General features: G+C 34.7%; 1 protein-coding gene and 1 non-coding gene across 8 annotated transcripts in view; both read left to right on the top strand.

The window, feature by feature from the left end:
- Nucleotides 1-13,683, top strand: part of LOC114046842 (roquin-2) — a 60,409-nt gene that overhangs the window by 14,142 nt on the left and 32,584 nt on the right. For all 7 annotated transcript variants that reach the window (XM_027867387.1, XM_027867386.1, XM_027867381.1 and 4 more), the window contains exons 6-8: nucleotides 4,001-4,201; nucleotides 4,743-4,875; nucleotides 5,011-5,129. In XM_027867387.1, the coding sequence (XP_027723188.1) occupies nucleotides 4,001-4,201; nucleotides 4,743-4,875; nucleotides 5,011-5,129 (453 nt within the window). The remainder of the gene's footprint in view (nucleotides 1-4,000; nucleotides 4,202-4,742; nucleotides 4,876-5,010; nucleotides 5,130-13,683) is intronic.
- Nucleotides 4,547-4,658, top strand: LOC114047419. The gene has a single exon (XR_003569605.1). It is a non-coding gene; the product is annotated as a small nucleolar RNA SNORD90 (small nucleolar RNA).

The raw sequence follows: 13,683 nt of genomic DNA, 5'->3' as shown, positions 1-13,683 counted from the left end.
GTTTCTTCTAGTTTTTTTCTTTCACCCTCCTAGAGAGCAATCTTATTAAACAAAGAATATTTTTAGAGAAAAAAAATGAGGAAGAAAAAAAAACACCAGCAAAATCAATCTATACATTGAAAAAGTCTACAAGTATATAGTGTTCCACATGCATGGACCTCCCACTTCTGCAAAGGAATTGGAGGAGGTGCCTTTTCTTACCTTTGTTTTAGAGAAATATTTGTTCTTTGTATTTTTGCAATATTGTTTCAGTTGTTTGTGGTTCTTTCTATTTACATCTTTGTCATTTTGCATGTTTTTATGGTTTTTTTAAAATATTACCATAATTTTCTCCAGTTTGCCTGCGCATCTCTTTTTCTTTCCCAGAGAGCAATCACATATAACAATACTTTTAAAAAATTAAAAAGAAGAGAAAAAATCAACATAACTGATCACTACATTGAAAAACGTAGTGCAGAGTACCATGTTTGTGGATTTCCTACCTTTACAAAGGAGTAAGGTGGAGCTGTCTCTTCTTTGGAGCCATATTTGCTCTTTATAATTTTGCAACGTTCGTTTGAATTTTTTTTTGTGTGATTCTTTCCATTTACATGTTGTAGTCATTGTGTTTGCTGTTTTTCTGGGCTCTGCTTACTTTATTTTGTTGTTATTTTACTTGGCTCATATAGAAGTTCCATATTTTTCTGTATGCATTACATTAATCATTTTTTAGAGTATAGTAATAGTCCATTATATTAACATACCTGCAATTTTTTTAGCCATTCAGTTGATAGACTTTGCTTCCAATTCTTTACCATCATGAAAAGTGCTGTTATAAAGATTTTGTTATATATGAGGACTTTGTTTTGTCAATGGCATCCTTGGAGTAGAAGCCTAGTAATGGAATTTCTGGGTCAGAGAATATGGACCTTTTAGTTACTTAATTTGGAAAATTCAAATTGCTTTCCAAAATGGTTGTATTGATTCACAGTATCAACTACTGTGCCTATCTTCCCATAATACCTTCAATAATGACTTGTTTCTTGCGCTTTTGTTATTGTGTGTTATATGCTATAGCTATTCTGTGCTTAAACTTGCATGTCATACCCTCTGCTGCACAAGGATAGGAACCAGTACTTGGCATAATGATTTATATATAGTATGTTCTCAATAATTTCTGGTTGAATGAATTAAATGAGTGAATATGAATGACCTCATCACTCAACTGAAATTCCTCTCTTGAACGTTATCAGTGGTCTTTTTTCCCCTAATTATGTTTTCTCCCACCCATACCCTGTCCCCTTTGCCCCTCACCCTGGGGAAAAATACAAAACTCTTGTAAATAGATAAACTTAGTCAAGCAGAATGAATTCCTATTTTGGCCACATGCAAAAATGTGAGTCTTAATTCTTTGTGTTAGTATATCAATTCTCTGTCGTGATGTCAGTAGCATTCTTCTTCAGCATTTGTTATGCAGTGTTTTAGAGTGATTGTTGATCATTGCATTGGTTAAAGTTCTTTAGCCATTCAGAATTGTTCTTTTTTACAATTAATATTAAGGTATAAGTTGTTCTCCTTGTTCCTCTCACTTTGTATATCATCATACAAATCTTCCCAGGTTTATCTGGAATCATCTCTTTATTTCTTATGGCACTTCATTTCCTACTAAATGGGTGCTTATCAATTGGGAAATGATTGAATTAATTATGGTATATGAACATAATAGAATATTATTGTACAGTGATCTTTTAATTACCAAATCTAATTTTTTTTTCCTTAGTCCTCATTCTTCTTGACCTCTCTTGATTTGACTGTACTGACTTTCCTCTCTTCTTAGATATCCTCCACTTCAGGTTTTTCATGACACTATTCTGTCACACCAGTCTGACTGTTCCTTCTCAGTTTCCTTTGCTATCTTATCTATAGCATGTCCTCTAACTTTGGATGTTCCTTAAGGTCGTCTCCTAGGCCTTCTTCATCCTCTGTATTCTTTCTCTGGGTAACCACATCAACTCCCATGGAAGATATATTTTCATCTATATCTTATATGTATGTGTATACACACACTTACATATATTATATCCATAATATATATATTATATAACAATATATAATATACACACATATATAATGAAGATATGCATACATATACATAGCTTTCTATTTTCTATATATATGTATATATGTACATCTCTTTCTATTTCTATTCTCTTCCCTGGCTTCTGCCCTATATATCACCAATTGCCTACTGGACATTTCAAATTGGACTTCCCAGAGACTTCTTAAATTTAACTTGTCCAAAATTAAACTCATCTTTTCTCCAAAACCCACCTGTCATCCAAACTTCACTATTAATGTTGAAGGTGTTATCATTCTTGTAGTCTTCCAGGTTCAAAATTTTTCTGGTCTGTTCATTCTCCCTCACCCAAATATATAGTCAATTGTCAAATCATACTATTTCAGTGTTCCCAGTATCTCTTGTATCTGACCTCTTCTTTTCACATAGCTATGGCCCTAGTTCAGGCCATTATTATCTCTCATCTAGATTTTTATAATACCCTCCTCTCCCTGGCTTAAGTCTCTTTCCACTCCAATCTGTCCTAGGCAGTTTTGCCAAAGTAATTTTCCTTAAATGCAGATCTGATTCCTTACATGCAGTGTTCCATATTCCAGCTCCTTGTCTTTGTACTTACTGTCGCACTTGTCTAGAGTGTACTCCTTTCTTTTCACTACATCAGAGTCTCCCTTTCTTCCTTAAAGATGTAATGCAAGCACCATATTCTGCACAAAGCTTTTCTTGACACTCTATCGTTGCATCATCTTTCTCCAAATAACTTACGTTTAACTACTATGTACAAATTTGTATTTATTCACATTATATTTATGCCACGTATATTTATACATGTGCTTGTCTCCCCATTAGAATATAAGCTCGTCATGAATAGTGATTGTTTTATTCTTTGTGCTGATATATGTAGAAGCAGGCATAGTGCCTAGCACATAGTAGATGCTTAATCAATACTTGGTGATCGGTTCCAAAATTTTGCTATCACTATTAATTGAATTTAATTTCATAATAATTTATTAAATAATTATTCACAGTGTGAAAGCCAACATTCTTATCAAGAGCTTGGGTTCAGGCTTTTCCCTCTGAGGCATATTATTTATATAACCCTGGACATTTCAACTTTTAGTGCCCCAAGCAACTCTAAGACATTATGCTGCAGAACGGTTACTGATCTGCATCGATAATATAGTGGTTGATTTGATATTTGGTAATCAATATATTTGATATTGATATATTGATAATCAGTATAATTGATAGTATCATTGAAGTCATGGGTTTGCACCAAGAGCATAAATGAACCAGACTGAAGCATATTACACTGAACTAAAAGTTCAGTGTGCTAATAATATCTGTGTAGTCTTTAGAAAAGTGGATACCATTACCTAGAAATCTGAAGGATTTTAATTGAGGGGCAGCTCGGGAGTACAGTGAATAGAACTCCAGCCTTGGAGTCAGGAGGACCTGAGTTCAAATTTGACCTCAGACACTTGACACTTACTAGCATTGTGACCCTGGGCAAGTCACTTAACCCTGATTGCCTCATCAAAAAAAAGGATTTTAATTGAAAATGTGGACCATAGTCATCTTATTTGAGTTGTAAAGTAATCAGATGTCAACCAACTCTGTTGCTTTCTTAACAAACAAATCCTTACAGAAATTAATATAACTATAAATTTTTAGCTTTGCAGAATAGGCCATGTGTACAGAGGTTTATTTGATACAAAGTTGTGTAATACCCCATCAGCTCTGGTGATAAGAAGTTTCATTAAAGTTCTATATCATTGTTAATGTGTATCCATGTATTGTTTCAGGCAAGTTTCCCCCCCCTCCCCATTAGAGCAAAAAAGTTGGTGGTAGTTTCCAAAATTTCCAGGGGATTAGTCCAGGTAATTTTCTGACCCATTCTAAAAGGATGGAATTTTTTGTTGTGTTTGTTTTCTTACAATTTTTTAGGTCACAAAAAGGGATGAAGATTCTTCTCTGATGCAGCTAAAGGAAGAATTTAGAAGTTATGAGGCTTTGCGAAGGGAGCATGATGCGCAGATAGTTCATATTGCTATGGAAGCAGGGCTTCGTATATCACCGGAACAGTGGTCTTCACTTCTTTATGGTGATTTGGCACATAAATCACATATGCAGTCCATCATTGATAAGGTTTGTAAAGTGAGAGCTACTGATTTTTTTCCTTAGATATAGGGAATAAAAATTTTTAAGTTCAGCTTGCAGCATGACCATGACTACCAACTATTTGAAAAGGTATTTATATAATTATGTTACAGCCTTATAAAAAATAGTTTTGAAAGTACACATTTTTCTCATAGTCTGGATCTGGATTCCAGTTCCCATTTTGCCACTTACCTACTTACCTAGCAAGTCATTTTATTCCAATGAAAACTCAGATTTCTTATCTGTAAAATGGGGATAATACCAGTTCTACCTGCCTCACTGGGTTGTCATGAGAGAAATACTTTTAAATTGAAAGTGGTATGGAAATGTGGGTTCTAAGTTTTCAGAGTGTCTCATGATGAAATTTCATAGGGCAGATTCTGAGATGGGAACTAAATTCATCACTGATAATCATTCTGTGAAATCTGAAGACACATGAAAAACTTTTAAGAGAAACGAAAAGAAATAATTTGAATATAAAATAGTTATTTGTGTCAAGTTGAATGGCTTATTTTCTTCATTTTTTCAGCTTCAGTCTCCAGAATCCTTTGCAAAGAGTGTCCAGGAGTTGACAATTGTTTTACAACGTACAGGTGATCCAGCAAACCTAAACCGATTGAGGCCTCATTTGGAGCTTCTTGCAAACATAGATCCTAATCCGGGTATGTGAAGCAAAACCCAATAACTTGCAAATTTTGATTCTATCCTTTTCCAGAAACGCTTTGAAATTTTTTTCTAAAAATGTCACTAAAGCAGAATGTTGCTCACGTTTTTTTTCTTATGTTGCCTCATTTTAGATGCTGTCTCACCAACTTGGGAGCAGCTAGAAAATGCGATGGTTGCTGTCAAGACCGTGGTACATGGACTTGTGGACTTTATTCAGAACTACAGTCGTAAAGGCCATGAGACACCACAGGTGAGAGTAATATGTGTATTTCTGACTAATGAGGCAGCTAAGTGACAAAGTGAATAGAGTGCCTGGCTTGGAGTCAGTAAGGCTCATCTTCCACAGACACTTACAGTGTGAACCTGTGCAGGTCACTTAACCCTGTTTCCCTCAGTTTCTCATCTATAAAATGAACTGGAGAAGGAAAGGCAAACCACAGCTCATGAAGAGTCAAACACACTGATAAAAGACTGACCTAACAACAAAAGTTAATAATAACTGTAAGAGGTGGTCCTAATGAGAGTCTGTGATGTGACTCCCTCTTGGCCTTCTATTCCTTATTCTTCGTGGAAAACTAATTTTTTAGTGACATTTGGGTGATGACAGTTGAAAGTGATCTAGAGTTGGTATTAGGAAGACCTGAGTTAAAGTCCTGACTCAGTTACTTATTAGCTGTGGGTAAGTCACTTAACCTCTCTTGTAGCCTTAAGTTCTTTAGCTCTAAAGTGGTAATAGTAATTTCTTATATCACAGGGCTGTTGTGAGCAACAAATAAGATAATTATATGTGCAGTGTTTTTTGCAAAATCTTGAAAAACTACATAAATTAGTATTAATAGTTGTATTAGTAGTAGGAGCAACAGAAGTCTTTAGCACTCATGCGAGAGTTTGGAGACAGTCTTATATAGGCATTCATTATATTTCAAAAAGTTTTTGTCTTCTTTCTTCTTCAAGGAGTTTTATCTTTTGCCAAAGGTAGAATAAAATGTGATTATCGGAAATATTTTATAGTATTACTACCATCCAAATGAGTTATTAGTGTAAATCAAACTTTGTAGTCTCAAGTTACCGTTATACTCTCAAAAATTACTGAGTATCCCCCACTCCCACACCAAAAGAGCTTTTATTTATGTGGGTTATATCTATTGATATTTTCCATTTTAGAAATTAAAGTGTAGTATTATGAAAGTAGTTTGGACCTTGCAGATTCTTGGAACCCCTAGGGAACCCTGACTATACTTTGTTAACCATTGGTGTAAATAAATGATGCATGTGGAATGGATGCACTTCACTTTCCTGATTCTTTCAAAGTAATTAAGAAGAAATGAATATCTAGTTTGAGTCATTTTCTTTTTTTAAAATAAATTTTTATTTATCTGTATATCACCTAGATTTCCCCCTTTATTCTCCCCCACCCACAGAGAGCCATAAAAGAAAAAAAGAGGAAAAAAAGCTTTTTTTTTTTGTAATTTTGCAGCATTCGTTTTCTGTTTGTGATTGTTCTTTCCACTTATATTGTTGTAGTCATTGTACATATTGTTTTCCTTGCTCTACTGAATTTACTTTCATCAATTTATTTCCTTCAGTGCTTCTTTATTGTTTCTTATAGCACAGTACTAGTCTGTTGTATTCATGTACCAAAATTTGTTTAGCCATTTCCCAAATGATGGACATTTACTTGTTCTAGTCTTTCCTTCCATAAAAATTGCTGCTATACATATTTTGGGGTATATGGAGCTTTTTATTATTGACTTCTTTAGTGTATATGCCTAGCAGTGGAGTCTTGGGGTTAAAGAATATAGACATTTTGGATACTTGATTTACATGATTCCAAATTGCCTTATAGAATGGTTTTACTAATTTACAGCTCCAAAGCAGTGCATCAGTGTTCTGCCTTTCCACAGACCTGTAACATTGATGATTCCTGGGTCTGAGGTAAAACCTCAGGGTTGTTCTGATTTTCATTGCTCATATTAGTAATGATTTGGAACATTCTTTCATATGTAATTGGTAATAGTTTGCAGTTCTTTTGAGAACTGTGTATTCTTATCCTTTGACTATTACTTTGTTAGGGCATGGCTTTTAGTTTTATATAGTTTGAATTCATTATGGGATATATGGTATAAGATGTTGATCTAAGCCTGGTTTCTACAAGATTGCTTGCTTTTCAGTTTTCCCAGCAGTTCTTTTCGAAAACGGAATTCTTTCCTAAGTAATTTATGCTGAACAAAATAAACCTGAAGTTTGTTTAACACTGGGTTAGTAGCTCCATTATTTCTTATTCTCCCTTTTCTAGTCTGTTCCATTGATCTACTTTTTTATTTTTTAACCAGTATCAAAGGGTTTTGATGTTTGCTGCTTCATAGGCTTTCCTATTTCAAAGAAAATGGTGCCTAATTTTTAAAGGAAATCTTAAGTGGGTAAGAATAATGGCTTTAAAAAGTAATTCAAGTAGTGTTTTTTATAGTAGCAAAAAACTGGAAATAAAGATGCCATTTGATAGGAGTCTGGCTATACAAATTGTGGTGCATGAATGTAAAAATTGCTGTAATAACTCCTTGTGCTATTAGAAACATTGAATATGACAACTACAGAGAAGCATGGGAAGACACGAATTGATACAGATTGAAGAATCAGGAAAAATATATACAATGACTACAATATAAATGGAAAGAACAAAAAACTTTTTCACTGAGTTGGTGTTGTTATCAGTATGGTTATTTCTTCTTGTACTGATCACAACTCATTTATTTATTTTACAGAAGTATCTATTCAGTTCTGGAGAACTTGTCCATTTTTTAAAAATCTATTTTTTGGTTACTCCATTTAGTTTATCTGTCTCATATACCTCATTCACACTTTGTGATCTGTCCTTTCTTTTCCTCCCACTTGTATACTTCCTTGATGTCTTTTGTGGTACGTACAAGTCATCACTGCATATCATGCTTCAACCTCCTTACATTTTTCGTTTGTAGTTTGTTCCTTTTGGTCCCTTCCACTTTTGATGTAATGTCTTTGTGTTTGCATCCTGTTACCATTCTCTTTTCTCTCTAAGCCATCCTTCACACAGCTACCAGAATAATCTCCCTAATACACAAATCTAACAGTGATATTACAGAAATACAGAATGTAACATATTCGAGGTTATCCCAGCGCCCATCTATTCCAACCCATAACTGACCAAAAATCCTTTATACATCTCTAACAAATCATCATTCAGCCTCTGCTTGAAGAACTCCAGTGAGAGGGAAACCATTACTACCAGAGGTAGCCTATTTTTTTTTTCAAAGCTTAAAGTGTTAAGGCATTTTTCCTTACACTGAGCTTCATATAACTACAGTTTCCTCCCATTGCTCCTAGTTCCGCCCAGTAGAGCCAAGCCAAACAAATTTAATTCCCCTTTCTACAGCATTGCCTTCCACATACTGTCTAAAGACAGCTATTTTTTTACCTTTAAATAATCTCTTCTCCAGACTAAACATCCCTAGTTCATTCAGATCCTTGTTGTGGCAATAATAATAGCTAACATTTATATAGTTTTTACTACATGCCAAGGCACTATACTAAGTGCTTTAAAATTATTATCTTGATCTTGATCTTCACAACAATCCTTAGGGGTGGGGCTATTATTATCCCCATTTTACAGATGAAACTCAGGCAAACAGTCATTTAGTAACTTGCTCACATTTACACAGCTAGTAGGTGTCCCGTGCCAGATTTTAACTTGGATCTTCCTGACTCTAGGTCTAGTACTCTAGCCACTTCTGTCCAAATAAGCTCAAACTCATCTGTATCTTAACTAAAATCTGGTTTCTAGAATACATTATATATAGGCTTAAGCAGGGCAGCATATATAGCAGGGCTGCTATCTCACACTGTTTTCTTATATTGAGCTTATAATCCATTCAGACCCTCACAGAATCAATTTTCTGTTCACACCACTCTTATCCTGTATTTTGAATCCTATTGTGAATTTTATATTTATTCCAATTTTATTTCTTTTCCCCACTAGAGTGACAGTGTGGCATAATGGATATAAAACTGACCTTGGTGTCAGGAAACCTTTAGTTCAAGTCCTGCCTCTGATAACATAATGACTTTCTGATCCTGGGCAAGACTCTTAACCTCTCAGTGATCCAGTCAACTCTCTTAAGATTTTAGTTGCTGATATGAATTGTTGCTGATGTGAATTCGTCCTCATCAGAATTGTTCCGTAGGCCCAGACTGGTCCAGACACACAATGAAATAATTACATTCAGTTTATCATTCTGCCTTGTAGAGGTATTTTTGTTAGTGGATTCTGTCATCCAGTGTGTTAGCTTTCTCTTCAAATGTCCTGTCATTTTCGGATTTTATAACCATAAATAAGTTTATCTAAGTCATCGATAAAATGTTGAAGAGCATAGACCCAAGGATTGATTCCTGTGACACTGTACTATAGATCTTTCTAGTTGACTCCAACCCATCAATGATTACTCTTTTTTGGATCCAGTTATTCACTAGTTTCAAATTCACCAAACAATGCTGTGATCACCATTTTATTTATAAAAATAGCTTCAAATCTAATTATATTATACCTGTAGCATTCCTCTTATCTACTAGTTTACTTACTTCATAAAAAAAAAAGGATATGAAGTTAGTTTGACTTGACCTGATTTTGTTGAAGCCATGTTTTAGTGATCATTGCCCCTTCAAGTTGTTCGAACTATTTTCTTAATAATATGTTCTAGAATTTTCCCTCGGGTGAAAGGTAAAGCTCACTCATTGGTGTGTGGTTGTCAAGTTCTACTCTCTTCCCCTTTTTTTGAAAATTGGAATATTTACCTTTTTCAGAGTATTCTTATTTTCAAGATCTTTCAAGGATCATTGATCTTTGAAATCTTAGCAGTTTATCTTCGTAATCATGTAAAAATTTGTCTAGGCTTGGTGAAATAAACTCAGTGAGTGCAGATAGATGGCTGTCTCTGCATAGTTTAAGTTTTTAATGATTTTTTTTCTCTTTCCCTATCTACAGATCATTCTACTTTGAAGGGGAAAAAAAGTAAACGGAAGAAAACTAGGAAATGAGTAGTTCAGCCTTCTGCCATCACTTGTTACCCTGTATACTTTGAGCAATTCCCTATACCTTTGATCCTGCTCTTACCTGCTCATAGCTTAAAAACACTTTTGGTTGCCCTTAGACTCATTGCCAACCTCATTTTTTTCTGGCCTTTAGTCCATTTGATAAAGTTTTTATAAAACTCTGGTAGTGTTCCTCCTCAGTTATTTGTCTCATTCGTATACACATACACATGTCACATATATATCGTTATAGAACACATTACATAGGATGGACATAGATATCTTATATACATATACATACACATATGCATACATACATGCGTGTGTGTGTGTATCTCTTTTGAAAACCTGAATTTATGAGTTCACTCCCTCTCCACATTGGTCTCTTCAGGTAGATACCCTTTTTTCTTCTTTAAGTTTTCTTAATATCTTTTCTTTTTTTATGTCATAGTCATTTCCCAGTACCTCCACCACCATCCAAATCCCCCATTTAACTCTCCCTTGTAAAAAGTCATAGTTAAGCAAAATTAGTTGATGGCATAAATATATCTGACTATTTATTTAGTATTCTGCTTCAGTAGACTTCCAGTCCTATACTGAGAGGGAAATAGCTGTTCTTTAGAAACAAGATAGTCCATTACAATTAAATTGAGATTGACTGCTTTTTAATGTTGTTTTAATTTGTGCTATTGTGCTCATTGAATATAATGTTGTCCTTGTTCTGCTTATTTTCACTCTCCATCAATTTATACCAGTCTTTCCATGTCTTTCTGAATTGTTGTTTGCCATTTTGTATGTTATAATAAGATTAATGTATAATTCCATTATGCTATTTAGCGATTTGTTCAGCCACTACCCTGTCAATGGTTATCAACATCTTTATTTTCCATTTTTTTCCTTCTACAAAAAACACATACTCTTTGTATCCAGCAAGAATAGTTTCTTTTTATAACTGTAGAATTGTGTTCTTGAGAGCTTGTCATTTGTCTTGAGCTGATTTCCCCTGTAAAATATTTGGCCTTTGGCTCCTACTTACCTTTTTACTTTGAAATCTATTTTCCCAAAATCTAAGATACATGTGAAACTATGCATTGTTTCTCTTCTATAATGAACTCTAATGCGTTCCCCTCCTTCCCCAAAAAAACTTTCCATTATTTCTTTGGTTTTATTTTTATTAATATCTTTTTATAACCTTAATATTCCCAATATATACCCCACTCCCAAAGATCTATCCCTTATAATGAAGAATTTTTTTAAAAAAAGAAAAAAATAGTTAACCAAAACTAACCAACACATGAATCAAGTCTAATGATGTGTGCTGTATTCAGCCTCTATGCACTGTGTTCCCTTACCTCTGCAATGAAAGATTCTCATAACTCTTCTTCAGAGTTTAACTTGGTTATTATAATTACATGGTATTTTTATTATTGTTCTTTCCATTTATGTTATCGTAGTCATTGTATATATTTTCTTGAGTCTGTTTATTCCACTTTGCATCTATTCATATAAATCTAACTCTGTCTACCTTTGTTCTTTATATTCACTGTTTCTTACAGCGAAGTGATATTCTATTACATTCATGTACTTAATTAAATAGATCTTTGGTCTCATTGATTCAGAAGCTTGCAACCAGTGCAGATTGCAATTCTTCCATCCTTCTTTTCTTGTGTGAATCATTCGTGATTTCCCAAAAATTTGACAATAGAGGGTTTAGCCAGCATGCTTCCTTTTTTTCCCTCTTGATGTCTTGACGGTACTGGTGGAATACTGTAATTTGTTTAGCCATTCTTCAATCAGTAGGCATCTAGTTTGTTTCTATTTCTTTGCTAGTACAAAAAATATCACTGTATATATATTGGCATATACTGGATCTATCTATCATTGATCTCCTCATGGTATATGTCTACTTTTCCTTTTATTTCTACTTTAGCAACCATTCTTTCTCACTGATCAACATCTGATCCAGAATAGAAATTCCTTTTGTTGGTTCCTCTACCTTTTAATGTATGAAATTATCACTAAGTCAAGTAACAAATTTATTAGCTACTCTGCTTTTGAAAGGAGAAAGCTTTGGGTTATTGGGTTATTGAGGTCTCCATTGCTGTAGTGTCATATTCCCACATCTAGTGTGTGAAGTTTCCCAAATGCTAATTGTTCCTCTTGTCTGGGTGATCAGTATTATGCTCTTATAACAGTATTGTTGTTTTTGTTCCTCTCTTCATTGATCTAAATGCCCTCCATCATAATTATCCCCCAGGTTTCTGGATTTCCTCATGTAAATATTCTTAGCATAGGATGTTGTTCCCCCCACCGTCTTAATATATCCTGTTCCTTTTAGAGTGAGGGGAGGGAAGCCATGGGAGGTTTAATAGGTTTGGAATAGCTGCTGTGGAGAATGGGATAATGAGTCGCTTAGGGAGATGTAGAAAGATTGCCTAGCAGTGGTGAGGATCCAGTAGAGGTTGTATAACATAAGATTTGTAGTGGACTCAATCAGAATGGTTGGATGATTTTCTCTGCCTTCATTCAGTAACATATATATGTACAAGCAAAGGCAGTGGATGATGGAAGTCATTCGGGAGTGAGGCTTGGCAGGTGCAGTTGACTGGATAAGGGAGCCAGGGACTTAAGAGGACAGTGTCTAGTTGAACTGGTTCGTCAAGGATTCTCGAAGAGGGAAAGAGAGTGGCTGGTGTAGGAATAATGGCATAGGAAGGAACTAAGTGGTCAGGGAATTAGAGGTCACAGTGTGTTTAAAGAGTAGGTTTTGATACAAGAAGGCAAGAAGGAGAGGTGGAATGCAAATAGATTATGGTTGAATAAAGGGATTTCAGAGTTTTTGAATGTAGAAGTGGTGTATTTGTGGGTGATGGCAAGATAAAGTGTGACTATATTTTTGTGTGGTTGAGGTTGAGTAGAGGAGTAGGTCATAGTAAGTACATATATTGAGGAACGAAGCAGTTAGGATTTTTGAAGGAATGTCAATATGTATTTCATGGTCACTAGTAGCCAGGTATTGAACTCATGGAGAAACCAGTTGCCCTCTTATGGACAATGTCTAGCTTATCACTCTTGCTGTTAAACTGTGGCACCAAGAATTGAACAGATTATGCACTGTATTCCAGCCAAACTGGACTACTATCTTTTATTCTATCCTATCCTGCTATCTTCTGTCTCTGAATTCACACAAATTGTCTTATATTCCTAGAATACCATCCTTCATCTGTGTTTGTTGAAATCCTCATAGTCTTCAGTATTCACCCCAGGTAACATTTCCTGGCCTTTGCTGATGCCCCCAGTGAAAGTGTAAAAGTGTTCTCTCCTTTTTCTATTTTCCTATAGTATTTTGTCTGAATTTCTCCTTTGTTGTTTCTTGTATTATACCATAAATTACAAGCTTCTTGAGGGCAGGGACTGTCTTTTGCCTCTTTTTGTATCTCTAGAGCTTAGTACAGTTCCTGGCACATAGTAGGCATTTAATAAGTGTTTATTAACATTTAACATAGCAACATATATAAATCAGTGGATTTTATAAGGCCTATAACTTTAAACCACAAAAGGCAATTAGACACTTAAATTGACAAGTGAGTACCCAATTTATAGTGATACTTACTTTTACTTATAGCAGTTTGTACCCTTCTTACCTACGTATCATATTCTAATTTTATGATCGTTATTTTTGTTTGTGTTTTATTGCTCTTACTAGATTAGAAACTCCTTGAGGATATGGACTCTGTCTCATT

This window comes from Vombatus ursinus, unplaced genomic scaffold (genome assembly GCF_900497805.2).
Source record: "Vombatus ursinus unplaced genomic scaffold, bare-nosed wombat genome assembly UNPS02014786.1, whole genome shotgun sequence".
Lineage (NCBI taxonomy): Eukaryota > Metazoa > Chordata > Mammalia > Diprotodontia > Vombatidae > Vombatus > Vombatus ursinus.
The sequence above is the reverse complement of the archived record's forward strand: the minus strand, read 5'-3'. Positions and strand labels throughout refer to the sequence as shown.